This window comes from Anarrhichthys ocellatus, unplaced genomic scaffold (assembly GCF_004355925.1).
Source record: "Anarrhichthys ocellatus isolate YVR2014 unplaced genomic scaffold, GSC_Weel_1.0 scaffold15, whole genome shotgun sequence".
In the NCBI taxonomy this organism is placed as follows: Eukaryota; Metazoa; Chordata; class Actinopteri; order Perciformes; family Anarhichadidae; genus Anarrhichthys; species Anarrhichthys ocellatus.
The window spans coordinates 1,622,440-1,639,340 of NW_022280045.1; the positions used below are offsets into that span (position 1 = coordinate 1,622,440).

General features: G+C 41.6%; 1 protein-coding gene across 1 annotated transcript; it reads left to right on the forward strand.

The window, feature by feature from the left end:
• The first annotated feature begins 265 nt into the window (after positions 1-265).
• Positions 266-16,870, forward strand: LOC116387718 (vasoactive intestinal polypeptide receptor-like). The gene is made up of 13 exons (XM_031855049.1): positions 266-462; positions 1,988-2,081; positions 3,213-3,326; positions 7,704-7,813; positions 7,923-8,020; positions 9,215-9,344; positions 11,087-11,240; positions 12,167-12,227; positions 13,168-13,234; positions 13,329-13,420; positions 13,632-13,761; positions 14,366-14,407; positions 14,548-16,870. Exons 1-13 carry the CDS (start codon positions 403-405, stop codon positions 14,683-14,685), a joined length of 1,290 nt encoding a protein of 429 aa, XP_031710909.1. The 5' UTR covers positions 266-402; the 3' UTR covers positions 14,686-16,870.
• The last annotated feature ends 31 nt before the right edge of the window (positions 16,871-16,901 follow it).

Consider the following 16,901-nt stretch of genomic DNA (forward strand, 5'->3'; position numbering starts at 1 on the left):
GTGCAGCACTTGATTAAATAGTTACTTTGTACCACTGTGTGTGACATTACATGATAACACGGTTGCTTATCACAAACAAACTGTAGAAAATGAAACAGAGGTTCAGTCACGTCTTGACATTAATTCATGGATAGGCTTAGTTCCCTTCTGTTTACACCTGATCATCTACTGACGTCCACAGAGGAGCTTTCATTGGTTACTCGATGGTTGTTCAAGCTAAAGCCCGAGAGGGAGGAGGAGGAGGAGGATGTCAGGAGCGGTGCGATTCACTCCACTCAGAGCGCTGGAACAGAGTCAGCAAGGAGACCCGAACCAACCTGCGGAGGAATATCACTCTTTTACATATTTTTTGTTTTTACTCTCTACAATCTTTTTTTGTAAGCATCAACTCCTCTGAAGGACATGTTGGTCGCAGTTTCAAACAGCGTGCTCATCCTTCTCTCCTGCATGTTGCTGCAACACGTGAGTCTTTTTACAACACTTCTGACTCTTCTCATGACTTGAACTTTGGCTTGTTTTCAATGTGCGTCCGTTGTTCGCCTGTTTTGAGGTGGATGTAAGGTTCTACAACGTAAATATATCAAGAAGTGTGTTGCCTTCAAGCACATTGACGCGCACTCTGGTGCGCGCCTAAACCAGTTTTGGATGCTGGCGCACCAATGTGCCCCAGTGAGAAGCTTGAGGCATTCCCCGTTCAACATGTGGAGGGACGCTGATTAGAGGAGGATTTAGTTATCAATAGTGTACCAAGGAATTGTTTGGCTTTAGTTTATTTTCATCATCATCGCTTTTGATATGTCAGAACAAATAATATTACAACTTGAGCTCATTTAAAAAGAAAATAAAAAAGGAAGAATCAAGAATAACTTCCTCTCCCATCATCCCAGCACCGGTCTCCTCCTCACTCCAGCCAGGTTCACCCTCTGCTTTGTGTGTCAACACCCTCAGGCAAAAACCTGCAGCATCTAAAATGACATTTGGCACCAAAGCAAAGTTTACATTTTTTCAGTGACATTCATGTGTTTTTATGTCCCGGCTGATCTCTTTACACCACTAAGGTTAACCAAGAGAAGTCACAAGGTCTCCCAACAGCAATGACCTCCTTTGTCTGCCTCTGTACTCTCCGGCCTCCACATAGTGTCCTCATCCGCAACCGTCTCCTGCAGAGGAGAATGTATGATTCATGTTTGAACTCAGCTGTAGGTCAGAGCCCGTAGAAGAGCGAGCTGGCTTTTGAAATCTGCATTTGCGCACACTCGCAGGCTGTTTCAGTGCTTCTGTGTTGCTAAACGAAGCAAAGGAGGAGATGGGTTGTTATTGCTGGTGGTGGAGAGTAGAAATGATGTTCATGATCACGAGGATGCAGGGCAGGAAGTTTTCTCCTGATACTCCAACGCGCACTGCTTAAGGCAGCGTTGATCCATCACTGACAGCATATTCTCCAATCCTAGTCCAGAGGTGCCCCCTGGGTGAAGTTGCGCAGGGCATGCACCGTAGCCTACGGAGCGAGATAAATCATAACTTAAATGGGGGAGTCACGTTGTCTGGGGGGGAGAGTATGGAGTCATATAGCTAACAATAGCCACATAGTGCAAGCCTGATTAATGCCAACAAAGAGGAGACTCATCCACCTAAGTGCCAGCAATAAATCTTGTGGTCCTGCAGATGGTCCGCACATTCCCTGGCAGTGGAACCTTATGGATTCATCTTCAACATTGAACCCGGCTGTAGATTCACTCCGCGTCTTCCAAAACGCCCTCACATGCAAATATGAGGGATGCGATGATTTTTGTGTCCGCCGTGTGCGTCTGGTGGAGAGATTAATGGTGGCCCGGCGGAGACGGCTGACATGTGAAGCGCTGTCCAGAGAGCAGATGCAGCACAGCTCATAACCGTCACTAATAGACAAATGATCTGAGGCTGACGCTTTCAAATGTCACTGTGCGGAGGTGTGTAGATGAACATGTGTGAAATGTTCCTTTTGCAGGTGTTTTCAGTGCACAGTCAGATGTGTGACATGGTGAAGGAGATAGACAAGGAGAGGAACCTGTGTGAGGCTCAGATTGAGAACAAAACAACAGGTATGTGGGTTTGTGTGTGTGTGCGTGTGTTCTACATGCCTCCTGGCTGCAACTATGTTTTATCAAAATTTGCCTAATCCACAATTAGCTTCTGATCGAAGTGACACAACAAGCTCTAAAGACAACAAAACCTCCCCTCTGGCCTTCCATCACACCTTGCATGGCTAAACACTGCTTTCCATCTAATGCCAGCCTGCTGTTGTGTGTGGCTTGGTTCAATTTTAAAGTAAACTTTGTAATTGATCACATTTGACCGTACTTGTTTTTATATTAAATGCTATTGCCAACAGAACAGCAGGGAGTGTGCAACAATTAAACTAACTTAGCTGATTTGTTGTTTCAATGTATTGTTGTCGAAGCTGGAATTACATGTTGCTAAGTGACGTGTTGCATCCTTAAAGCACGCAGCACATAATTAGGTTCCACGGAGAGATAATCGTGCTTTATTGAGCCTCTATTGCCTTGGTGTTTAACCAAAACCTCCTTGATCCTAACTGCATGTATCAAGAGACTCTGGTTACTTTCACATATTGAAAAAGTCATTAAACACTCATTATCTTTTTTGAATTTAGACGTCATCTTGCTCCCTAAAGATTCAATAAATGCTGTCAAATCCTCCGGGTGATGATGCAAACATCAGCTGGTAAACTGATTTCTCATGGTGATGAGATGTTGAGCAGGTGTGGATGTAAAAGTGCCGTCTGCATCCGGAGACTGAACACTCTGTGGACAGTCGCAGTGGTCTGTTGAATTCAAATAACAGTGTGTAACGCAGGACGGGGAGCTGTTTTATTAGTCATGGTGGCGGCGTGTTAACTCAGGTCATCCGCTGTTATGGACCCGGGACTGTAACCACAGCTGACTCGAGCGCATGAACACATTTTGGCTGCCATGGGAACTCCAGTGCTACACCTTCACCTGAGGCAGGTTGCTATTTGTCACTGGAATGGAGTCATATCACAACTGCTTCAGACATACAGTATAAGGTTCTATAAACAGCATGTGGCGTTTCCATGTTTGACCATTTAGAACACACCCTTTTTTGGGCCTCTCTCTCTCTCTCTCTCTCTCTCTCTCTCTCTCTCTCTCTCTCTCTCTCTCTCTCTCTCTCTCTCTCTCTCTCTCGGTCAGGTTGCAGCGGAACTTGGGACAAGATAACCTGCTGGCCCAGTGCTGATGTTGGAGAGGTGGTCACCATCCCTTGCCCAAAATATCTCTTCTACTTCTCCGGGGACGTTTCCACAAGTAAGAATACGGTTTATATAGGGCATGAATGTGTCTGTGTGTGTGCGTGTGTGTGTGTGTGTGGCAAGGCCAGCCAGTGACTATATAGATGCATTTGTTTGTGGGATGGTCAGCTATCTCACAAAGTTTTGGGGTCATTTGGCAGAAGGTAGACAGTGTCATCGTGAGCCGGCGAGGCAGTACTTGGACATAGTTACACATATGCAAGGAAAACAAACTGATGAACGTAAATGGACAGTGACACTTGTTACCCAGTGTTAGGAGAAGAATAAAATACAAATAAATAAGAAAGATGAATGTGTTGTTAAAAAAATAAGCCAATGAGCAGACTCTGGCTAATGCTCAATAACTACCATTATTCTTTTAAGCAGCTAAGCAAGATATGTTGAAACTGTTCCAATCAATATTCTTGTATTGAGAAAGGATCAAATCAATGTGTAAAAGGGGTCGCTCATGTGGACAAACCCACAGAGGATTATTGCCTAATTCTGCAGTTCTTGTTCAGTTCTGAGGAACGTTTTATCGTCTTTTAGCTCATTGTTTTGGTTTTATGGACCTCGACTCTACTGTTTTGGTTTATTCTGACGCTCTTATCAGGTCGTTTCCAGTAGCAGGCAGCTGTTTTCAGAAAAAAAGCTATAAAAAAATATTGACGATAGAGCCATATCCCTGAGTCTAAGTTTAACTTTAAACTGTATATTGAATGTCAATCATGTCTGTTCATGGAGGAAGTAGAAAGGCCATCACGCTCCACGTCTGAGACCAGAAATAGGAATTACAAAGTGCATAGAGCAGCATCATAGTGGCTCATACTCATGTTTTATCCATCTCTCCTGACACCCCAACTCATATATCACAAAGAACACGCCGAGTACAAACAACTTCCCATCTAATGCATCAAAGGCACATTCTGTTTATTTGTCCTCCTTTAATCCATGAGAAGCCTCACGGGGAAGTAGTTGTAGTAGTAATAAGAGGAACCACTCTCTTGAGGATTTATCGGCTGAACTGCAGTGTGTTTGTACGGTTTCCCGTATATCTCCATTAATTACCACCCCGAGTCTCCTCCGTGTAATTACTCTGTAAGAGTTGATGGAGTTGTTTATGTGTATAGAGGCATCAATTTCAACTTTAGTGCCTTGAGAAATGTTAATTTATCGAAGCATCTTGTAATTAGCTTGAAAACACTGGTGTGCATATAGTTTTTTAAAGGGCTGTACTTGTCCTATATATTTTTTGTAACAATGGATCAGAAGGCTGTTTGTAGAGTACCATGTATCAGTTGTTGCGACAAAGCCAGAGAATTATGCAAACTTGGCAGTTATTCAGGTCTACGGAGCCTTTTAGCTGTTTTAGCCCTTTTTAGCATATTGTTTCGGTTTTCCCGCTCTCGAACTCTCACCTTGTTTCAAGACGAAGCTGGCAGCTTTTTCCAACAGAAAAGCAGTGATAGACCAAGTGTATGCTATCTGCCCAGCATCAAACAACAAACAGACAAAGTTAGTAACCAGCTACTGTAGCATGGTAGCATTTAGCACAGTGTAACATTGAGCAGCTGAGAGCCAGGTATTTTCTTTTGTCAATGGTTGAAGGACGCACATATGCACATGGAGAGGGTGTTCCTGCCCCTGTAATCCAGACAGTATTTCCCCCGTCATATTCAGGGCATGAGAGGGACTCAAACCCAGGATTTATCATGAGCATGTGAAGGCTCGCTGCGTAGGAGAGGGGTTTTCTTGGAAGCTGTGATGTGACCCAGATGGGAGATAGTGTGACCCCAGAGAGGAGAGCCCTCCAGGGAAAAGAGTGAGGAATCACCAGAATTGTGGGGTTGAAGGCAGAAGAGGTATATTTTACCGACATGTCAAAGGTTCACAGAATCAACACGCCTCCCCTGTGCAGGGACTAGGGGCTAAGGGGCCTTAAAAGAAAGAGATGGGATTGTAAGCGGCCTGTGCCTCACTGATGTGCATGCCATCAATTATGCAGTAAATCAACAAATCAGTGCAGGTCTCATGATTAATCCTACTATGCTCTCAGGTAATGTAAGGAAGACTTAATTAAGGGATGATGATGAACAGTCTGGGATTCTGTGCATTGTAAATTACTGTTGCAGTCGGGTCAGAAATATAAGCATTGCAGGAAGTAAGAAAAACAACCTTGTTTGTGTAGCTTGACTGCTGTGCATTTTACAATTTATTCATTTTATTTTGAAAAGGTTTCAGAATCCTGAGACGTTAGAGAAACATGATGTATACTTTTCAAGAAGTTGTCCTTTTTGTGACTGTGGTACAGTGTAAATAAAAAAGTGCCTATTAAGTAAAAAAAAGTATTACCTGTCAGTCAATTGCGTAAGACGCAGGTTATTGACACATCCCGAGCTACTCATTTTAGAAGCCTCACACACACAAAAAACAAGCATTACGAAACGTGGCGCCACAGAGATTCAGGTCATAAATTTAGTTGAGATAGAGTTTGCCATTCACATGAACTCTTTACTAAGTAGGCCTGGGTCTTACACACACACACACACACACACACACACACTCACACAGTCATTCATCTCTTTCAATAACACGGACGACTCACCCTTTATACAAGCAGTGACAAGTGATGGGTTCACCTACATGCCATAATATTCAGCTGAGCTGAAGCTAATCTTTGCATGCTAATATGAATCTTCATCCAAGATATAACTAGGAAAGATAAAGCATTTGACTTACAACATTGACAAAAAAGCCAGGATACATTTTTTTTCTTTTTTAACTTGAAAATAAAAATAATGATGATTAGGGTGATTAACTCGTTTTAGCTCTCCTCGTTGTCGTGCATGACATTGAAAATCCTTGCAGTCATGTTTTGGGGGGATGATGAAAGCATTCTTCTGGCAATCCCTCAAACAAGCCAAATCCAGTGGTGGCATGGGCTGAAACAGCAGGGGCTTATCTTCCCCTTTGTGTCTTGTCATGTTGTTTGAGGAAGCTAAGCCGCCATCTTCTCTGCAATACGCTCAGGTATTTGTGAGCTGACCATATTTTAATGCCAAAACATTCTAAGACTTTGGATCGTTGATCATTTCCCAACTAGGTCTTGATTTGATAGTGGCCGTAGAGCGATACGATTGGGAAATGCGAGGAATGTCCTACATTTAGATTTCTACAGCAGCATTCAGTGCAAGGATTCATTTTTTCGCCAACACACGCAGCTCCCTTTTCTTTATTGACAGGAAAGGACATGCTGATAAAAAAATATGACACAAGACACTGAGATGTCAAACTGGGCTTCTTACGGCTGGTTGATTAGATATGCCTCATGTGTGTAGTAAGAAGGGTTTTCAATCGAAATAATGATTAGTGTCCCATCTGAACATTAATGCATTTCTTCCCCTTATTAAGGAACAATTCTTTAAAAAGTCAAACTTATCTACAGCTTTATATTTTGCCCAACATATGCACATGTTGCACTTTTGAAGGAGGTTATATGATCCAATGGCAAAATGCTTTTCTCTCTGCTGAGCTCAACTTTGCTCTACTCTAATGAACTCTACAGGACTCTACTCTCCTGAGGCCTACTGAGCTGTAGTCTTCTGCACTCTACATTGATAATCAGAGCTTTACTCATTTCTACTGAACTCTACTGTATTGTAGTGTACTACCTTATTGTACTGTGGTGAGCTCTAGTCTACCGCACTGTAATGTACTCTAGTGAGCTCTAATTTACTATACTGTACTGTGCTCTAGTTTAGCTCTAGTGTACTGTGCTGTACTCCAGTAAATCATAGTCTACTGTTCTGTACCATACTGTACTTTACTGTACTCTAGTGAGCTCTAGTCTACTGTACTGTGCTGTACTGTCTACTTTAATCTCCTCTCAGATGAAAGTGCCCTCTCCTCTCTTTATATTTATTTATTTTTTTACGATCACTCTAACGTACTTGGACCTTTCACTTCTGCCCTTATGGGCAGGCCAGAGTAGAAATATGTCTCTGCTGGCCTCCTTCTGTGTGTGCAGCCTGAGAGTAATTAAGCAACAGATGGAGGCCAATACACATGGGAACCGTCCCAGAATGTCTTAGCGGGTGGGACGACGGATCCCCTTCAGTCATTCCTTCCATTTCCTTTTAGTATTTGGGAGTATTCCAGCGAGACACATATATCTCAGTGTGACATAATTAAGTGAGAGTAAATGTAGAAGGTTTGCCTTGTGACTCATACTGTTCCCCTCCCCCAACACACACACACACACACAATATTGTAATTGTGATGAAATAAAATAAATCGTATTGAAACACATTGAATCTGCCGGAGCAATGAGTTGTATTCTTGCAAGAGTAATGTTGAGTATTTTTTCCTGTCCCTCTGTCCCTCTGCTCATTAGGTAACCTGTCAAAGACCTGCACTGCGGGTGGCTGGACCCCAATCAGCATAGACTCATACATAATGGACTGTGGATACAATCCCAACAACACCATGGATGATAATACGTCGGTATGGCAACCAGAGTTCAAAAATCTTCTGGCCCCATGTGCTGGTGCTGAGACTTCATGTTCGGTATCAAAGTCAGTCCAGATGAGCTTTACTGAATGTCTTTTTGCAGGGAGAGTTCTTCGACGCCATCAAAGTGGGTTACACCATTGGTCACAGCGTGTCCCTCATTTGCCTGACGATCGCCATCATCATACTGTGTCTCTTTCGGTAAGGAGATGAATCAAAATGCTACCCCCTGTGTAAAGACAATCAAACACCCTTTTTCCATCATTTAGAGTGGTAAAACCCTCGACTTCCTGCATTTTATAGAGGTTTTACAGTGTTTTTCACACCGTATAATGTGACTCTGCCAGATTTTGTGAGACAAGACGTCCACATTTGACATTATCTGCTGTTGCAACAGTTCTCAAACAAAGCGAGCAGCCATAAAGTCAAACCACTTAGACAGGCTGCTGTTGCTCACAGCTCCCTTTTGACCTTCTGTCCTGAGGTTGCAGAGAGAAAAAGTTTGCACAAATGTTGGCATGACACTGCACTAATCAATAATAAGTTCAAGTGTGTGGCCTCTATTAAACAACCCAGTCTGTTCAGTTGGGTGTGTTTTTGCATTTGGAGTGTTTGTGTGTTACGGCCTAAACAACATGGGATGTGTTTACACCTCGGGCTTATAAAATGCAAATGGTTCGGATTTTCCAGCAGTGACACAGGATGTGAACAGCGTATGCTGTTAATGCTCAACTGCGGAGCCGTTTTCAGGCAGCTGGTTGATGCTATGTGTCATCGCACCCGTCCTGCTGGGACGACTTCCCTGATGGGTTTATGCTATTCATCCCTAATCATAAGCTCATTGGGAAGGCATTTGTTTGAGAACACCCAGAAGAGAGCATTTACATTAGTGACATTTTCTCTGCAAAAACAAACCCTGATTTGTTCTTGTTTACGTCTTTGCTGAATGTCGATGATGTTTCACACTTGTTTCTGCAAGATAAATATATATTTCACTGGAAAATTACCTCCTACATCCGATATGAAACATACAGATAGCGTTTCTTGACAATTACATGTAGCTTGACATTGAAATAACAGCACAGAACAGTAGGAGCACGTTGCAAGGCAATAACCGTTCATGAAGTGCTTATAATGACTACTCTCAGCTTAAAATACACATTCTTTCTGTCAACGTTGGCCCCCATAAATTAAGTCTGTGAATTATCTGGTGGATATTTCCTCGACATTTATTCCGATTGCATGCTTTGGTGGCATAAACACACTTTATCGCATTGGTCATTTAAATAGCTCTTTTCAGATCTTTAATAAAAAGGAAGTCATTTAGAGATGTGTGCGTGTTGCTTTCCCGTCTTGATCTAAATCATCTAACCGCTGATTTGTCGTATTTTGCAGGAAGCTGCACTGCACAAGAAACTACATCCACATGCATCTGTTTGTGTCTTTTATACTGAAAGCTGTTGCTGTTTTCGTCAAGGACATGGTTCTGTATGGAGTTGGGGAGACAGACAATTGCCAGTCACCTGTGAGTAGGCTGTGTACTCTCTGTGCTCCTGAACATCTCTCTCGCCAACACGGCACTTTATTTTATTAGCGAAGCTGCACATTTTATTGATTTTCTTCCCTACATCATCAAAAGTCCTGCATGACAGATCAAGTTAACTCGTCCATCTGATGTACGAGTGGCCGGCTGTTAGTTTCTGTCCTTTAAGCTAAAGCAAACAGCCTCTATTTAATTATTCACTCAGACTTTAATGGCTTTAATGCTTTGTCTCTGAGTTTACATAACGTGTGGGTGCTCAAGTGTTTGTGGGTGTAGCAGTGTTTGCCAAGTCCCTTGCACTCCTGAGACGACGTTTCCTAATTCATCTGTCCAGCAGGATCCTGTGAGAGTTCCTGTTTGCTGAACATTAAGCCTGAAATAAAGAGAGCTTTGTCAATAAATCACTTTTAGAGTTCTGATATCTAGTTTTACTCACTTCATCTCAACAACATAACCATGGCAACAATATCAAAAAGCCATAAGAGCTGAGTTAAGATAAGGTGTGAGATAAGCCACTGGATCAGGTACAGTTTCATATAATAAGGCTATGTTATTTTTATTTGATTGGTCAAGACACTGACGTCAGTGGTGTTTTCTCAGGTCCAGCTCCAGCCGCCGCTTTATTACCAGAGAGGATTAGACCAGCCGACTGTAAATCACCTGCTTTACTATCTCTAAGTGCTGATTGTTAATGGCTGACTTTAGTTATTTCCCCCTGAGGGTACACAGATTGTCCTGGTCCAAACACAGCTGCTGTTCCTCTCAACTGTTCCTAAACTAAAAAAACAAACCAAAAAAACTTTTGTAGTAAGCAACACATTAAAACAATTTTACCCATCGAGATCAGGTTACTCGTCATGAAGAACACTACTCAGTCTGAGAAAATACTGTACTTGTATAAACAAATTAGTGAAACTACGAAAAAAAGCATTCCAAATTAGACATTTGTGAGAACACAAATTCCTAATCAAATTCCTCATGTTGTAGACATGGATGGTATTTTATTTAAAGAACAGATTTTTCAGGTTTTATTAGCATTTAATGAACACCACTTCCTATAAGGCCTGGACACCTCGGTTTAACGTCTTTGGCTCAACAGGGCAGAGAGTGCAGAACAATGTAGACATTTGAGACTACAACTAAAGAGTTGGAAAACCTACATTAGAAGAAAGCGTTGGTTGATGTCAAGGAGATGGAAGAAACTTAAAGAGCGTGGCCTCACCAGTCTATGGGAATTTAAGTTGTTTTTATGCCAAGAGGTCGTTGCTTACTTTGTCTCAGTGTCAGTGACCCTTAAAAAACCTGAAGACTTAAGCTGTTCATTTACTGTTCTTGTGTCTGTAATGCTTTAAACAGTCTCCAAAAACGGTATCTTCTAGTAGCCTAAGGGGCTTTATATAGAATATTAACATGAATCTCAAATACACTTTAAGTGCATATTTAATCAGTCCAGTAGCCATTAGCACATTTTGTCTAGTTATATTATGCTCATATTAATTGTGATAATGCTGCTTTTGAAGATTGACTTGCCAAGTCTAACCCAATTTTTCTCTCTTAAGTGAGTCATCAATACTCATTTCAGAGTAATTTACTAAAAACGTTCTCTGTGCAGCCTCATCCACTGGCAGCTTAATTTGTCCTCACCGTTTGAAGTGTGATGGGATTGCATTTATCTACATTCACTGGTAATGCAATAAGCCACTGACATCCTGGTTCTCCTGTAGGTGGGCTGCAAGGCAGTGGTGGTCTTCTTCCAGTATGGGGTCATGGCGAGTTACTTCTGGCTGCTGGTGGAGGGCCTCTATCTCCACACTCTGTTAGCCATTTCCTTCTTCTCTGAGAGGAAGTACTTCTGGTGGTACATCCTGATTGGTTGGGGTACGTGTCAGCCGCTATACCACAGGTTGATGAATACAGATAGCTCACGCAGGCTCTTTTGCAAGGAGATTTGATCCATCCGGTTGTCTGAAGTGGCAGAAGAAATCGTCAAACAACCATCAAGATACGTCCGTCAGGCGACCCGAATGTCTGTTTTGTCTTAACTGCAACAGCCACAACACATATGATAATATGTAAATTCACGAGTGAGGTTTTATACATGCGCAGGAAAATGCTGTGCCTTTCCATCTGCATATGGATGAGTCTTGCTGCCAGTTTTAGATTAGCAGCAGCAGGCAGCTGCCAGTCCGCTCCACTGTTAGAATTGAGTCTAAGCGTCCTGCCGTGCTTTTGTTGCTGTTGATAGGAACATAGCTCATTTAGCAAATCCATGCATGTATGGTAGACATAATATGTGAATAATTCCTCCCCGAACTAAGACATCAGTCAATTTAGACTTGAACTCTTGATATCGGGAATGGATAGCTAGATTTGGCAACAGGGATGCTCTTTTTGACAGCTCTTGATGTATATTCAACAACCATTCCCCAAATTTTTGATGTCTTTCTTTCCCATCACGGCAATAAAGTAACTCTATAAATAGGCCTGACATGTTGTCTCTGCCAGCAGGAAAATGGAAACAAGCCTTTGACTTTCCTGCAGATACCCAGGATGAGCCAATATTGGCACAGAGCAAATATGACTCCGGTTAGAAATGAGAAGCATACCCAAAATGCAATTTAACTTTAGCTATGAAATCATCCAAAAGATTAACAGTGTACACATGCTCCAGGCTCACCGTCATATTCGGTGGTGTTGAGTCAGTGCGGTGTTTGTATGAAAACAGTAGACATTTTTCAGTGTGACATATCATTTTAATGTTGAAATAATTGACCACAAATTCTGTTTATGTTTCTTGTTTGCAGGCGCTCCAACCATCTTTATCTCAGCGTGGGTGATTACAAAGGCTTATTTCAATTATCCTGGGTGAGTTAATCATTTGTCTTTAGTCTAATCTTGTTTATTACTTTTACTTATCAGTACAACTGCTTTAACCAAGACACATTTGCCTATCAAAATAGCTGGTCTCAGTGGAGGTCTGTGCCAGTGAACTATTCATCCGCAACATGCAAAGTATTTGGCCTAACATTGTCTCAGACAGAGAGCTGAGTGTTTCATGGCTACACTATCTTACAAAGCAAAAATGTGCAGTAACTACATATTTGTTCAAAATGAAATGTGCTTCAACATATAATAATTATTAAGTATGTGTTATTAATGTGTAATTTCCTAAAAAAGAGAGAAAAAAACACACTAGCTAGTGAGACACAGCTAGCCTTGGCTAACGTTAAATGTACCCACTTTCTCCTTCCTGTTTCCTGTAACTGAAAAATGCATTTTGAATATCTGACATGATGGTAATTCAACATGGCATCCCACATAAATGAGGCAGTCGCAAACTATGAAATCTCATCATGATGGAGAAAGTTACCAGCGCTATTAAAAGGTAACTAGCCTAGCTTAGCAGAGTAAGCTAGCACCACAGCCTCTGGGTCTACTGGATTTCATGTGATTCAGTGTGGTTAAGCTACTGAAATCATATATTTGAATATATTGAACTATATGCTATCATTTATTATAGTCTAGTTCATTAGTTCAAATGAACAAGAGAAGATATTTTGTTTGTAGATACTGTGTGTCTGTACTGCTCTCCGCCTTTGTAGCACAGTTTAACGTCCCAGTGGAACGGAAATTAGAGCGTCTTTAGCTTCTGTACTGTGATGTATCTTACAGTGAGCCGAATATTTGAGCGGTGAACGGCTACAAGAGGGATTTATATCAAATCCTTCCGGGTTTATTCTAACTTAATATATTCTTTTATTTTGAGAGAATTTGTTTGTATTTACTCTCTTATCTCTTCTGACAGATGCTGGGAGATAATAGATGACAGCCCATGGTGGATCATCAAAACACCTATTTTGGTCACCATACTCGTGAGTCACTCACAACGCCACGTCATGGGCAACATTCTCATATGCAGCTCCTCATAATGCAATCGCATCAATCAGTCTTTCACTCACTCGGCAGGTGAACTTTTTCCTCTTCATCTGTATAATCCGGATTTTGCGACAGAAGATGAATTGCCCCGACATCGGAAGAAAGGAATCCCATCAGTATTCGTAGGTTTTCAGAGCAGACAGCATCTCTATCAAAGCATGGGTTACATGTCATTTCTTATCAGGCGACACTGAATGAATTATTTTTCTGCCGTTATGTTGTCGGCCGTCAACAACCATAGCTGTCTTGCATAGTGACGAGCACTGTCCTGACTCCAGCTTTTGTGGGTGAACACGAATGTTCACTTTTTCATTTTTCTACTTTTTTTTTTAGGAGGCTGGCTAAATCCACTCTGTTGTTGATACCTCTCTTTGGCATAAACTACATAATTTTTGCCTTCATCCCTGACCACATCCACCCACAAGTGAGGATGGTGTTCGACCTCATTCTGGGCTCATTTCAGGTAAGATCACATCCCAGCATGCAAGGTGTTAGTTAGCAGTCTGTCATCTTTCCAAATGTCAGACGTGGCACCACTTTACGATGAATTGAGGGATTTAACGTGCCTAATCCGTCTTTAGAGGATTGCCATCTTGTGTTTTAGGTAAATATTTGTGCCACAAATATGGCACCAGATAGAAAAATGGATGTGATCCTTTGACCCCGTAAAGTTAAAACAGCTTGGTAACATGACGATGGTTTGTCTGATTAAGCAAGTGAGTGTTTTGTTTAGCGGACATGTTTTATATGCTTGAATAACGAGGCCACTGATTTACTGAGTATTAAATTGAATGTGAATGCTGAGAGCCAACTGCAATGATGGAAACCAAGCGATGGAAAGTATTCTTAATTTGTAACCGTTTTAGCTCAGAATGAAAACTCCTGGGAACATTTCCCAGGGATCTAAATGATGAACCTCCTGCCTGAGCCTGAAGTTGAAGTCATAATCTTACCGTCATTATTCATACACAAGCATTTTGAGTGTTTCCCCAGCTGTGCTATCGCATTGGTATTTATTTTCTTTTTTTTATTGGGCGATAAGTTTGATCTACTTCTCTCTTCTTCAGGGTTTTGTTGTTGCAGTTTTGTACTGCTTTCTGAACGGCGAGGTAAGTAAATAAAAAAATAAAAAAACCATCTCTTTTAGATGTTTACTGTCCTTTTATGTCATTAAATCTCATTTTCAGTCCCCGTCCTCTCAACGCCCCCTCTCCATCCTGTTTGTCTACCCTCTGGTCTCTCGTTTCAGGTGCAGGCGGAGATTAAGCGTAAGTGGCGCAGATGGATGCTGCAGAGGTTCCTGGGTGCTGACACCAAGTACCAGCAGCCCTCCATAGGCAGCAACGGCAACAACTTCAGCACCCAGATCAGCATGCTGACCAAATGAAGCCCCACGACACGCCGGGCGTCTGAGTGTCAGGAGCACCTTTCTGCCATCTGAAACCCATCTACGGTTAACTCCCCTCTCTGTTTCTATCATTTGGGTACAGTACTGTACACACACTCGCTGTTTGGTTACTGGAGGTTAATGTGACATTTTAGTACTGACGCTAATATTTGTTCGTTGTAACTTTATCCATAACCTTTAAAAAAAAAAAGACAAGTGACCAGTGTTTTTCCTAGCAACAGTGGAAAGGGCGTCTGAAACCAGTTCCAGAACACGACACCTGTAAATGGTTTGAATCATTTTCTTAAAAGAACGTTTTCACAGACTGTTGTAATGTAGCTTTGATCAGGAAGTAACCGGAGGTTGACCACTCTGACTGGCAGGTATCTGTGTATTTACATATGGGCTAGTCTCACCCTGTTATATAGGCAAACAGACTAGATCTTACAAGGTAAAGCTTTGTTGAGATCACATGATGAGTCAACCCTCCAACTGGCTAGCTGTAAGAAAATCCGTTCTCAGAATAACATTAACAAAGTCTCTGATAACGAACACGCTACAGAATGCTGCGGGCACAAAGATCTTCATGGCTACTATGTGAATTAAAGGGAAATGGAGCTCTTGGCCAGCGTTTTCCATCTGATGTTAAGCAATAGCTGAACAGAGCCAGAGACAAGCTGTGTCCTATAAGAAGCAAGATGTTTATTAAAAGGGTATGTTACACAAGAGGACTCCAAGCACTTAACCTAATGGTCCATGTTGCTGAGGGGACCAATGGTAACATCATTAATGACAATGTCAGGCTGACAGTAGTCGCTGAGGAGGACTCTGTAGCATGACCAACGTACTGGACGTCCCTATCCTGTCCATGACAGTTATACACGGGGCATACACTCTGCTGAATTACTGCCGGATAACATTCCAGAGGAGCCTCTAAAGCTCCCGCTTGTGAAATATATCTCAGATTACAAAGGCTTTTAGTTTTATCTGAGTGCACAGTCGCTGAGCAGACGTTCATTTTTACTGCTTCTGCAACTAATGGACCAGATGTATTCCGTTATTAGTCCACAATACACAACATTGTGAATAAATATGTGGCAACACTGCGTAACTTCCATTAACTGGATTGCATGGACAATTCATTTCATTGTAGTGATTGTTAGCTTTCTGTTCTGTTCTTTTCTATATTTACAGATTTAATAAATGTTATTATTGTTATTGTGTCATACTGTTTGCTTGTAGCAGCATGCCTGTTGATTAGTCGGCCCAATACTTTGGTCCGGACGGAAATATCTTACTATAGGATGGATTTCCATGAGATTTTGTACAGACATTCATTCTCCCCGGAGGATGATTCTTAACGACTTTTTATCTAGCACCACCAACTGGTCAAAGTTACCATCATCAACAAGATGGCTTTTCTTTTCTTTTTACAGACATTCATTAACTTTTTGTCATCAACACTTTAATTAATGACTAGTGACTGCAAAACGAACGACATTCTCATCAGCCTCTGCTACACTTTTGAGTATAGTACTTATTAGCAAACACTTGCATGCTAACAGGCTAAACTAAGAATGTGAACATGGTAAACATATACCCTCTAGACATCAAGTTAGCATTGTGAACATGTTAGCGTGCTGGCATTAAACTCAAACCACTGCCTCACACAGAAGCTAGCTTCGCTGTTAGCTGAAATAGGATTTATCTATTGACTATTTATCTAAGTTCAATGACACCATGCATGATAGTTGTTATTCTCTCTCTCTCTCTCTGTTTAATAATGTTTTCGAACGTTTATTTGAGTCAAGACAATTTCAGACAGTTTACTTTAGGCCTCCTCCTGTACCAGTGTGTGTCAAACTGAAACTAAACTGTAACCAACTGAACGTACCTCAGAGTAACTGTCACACACAGCTATTGTATACAATGTGAGTCTGTAAATAAAGTTCATGTGTTTTGTGTTGAAGACTTGTGTTGAAGACTTGTAGTGCTCAGGTGTCAACTGGAAATCGAAGTTTACATTTGAAACGTTCCTCACTCATGCTATTTGCATCACTTAAGTGTCTCTTATTTGTTGCCATGTACATTCTGTGTAAATACTGTGTACTGTACAGTATGTGGAATCAACTGTAAAGATGTTGAACAAAACGTCAGATGAAGATGAATAAAAATATTTGCCCTGTGGACAGTCCTCTCCGTGTCGTTCCAGCTAA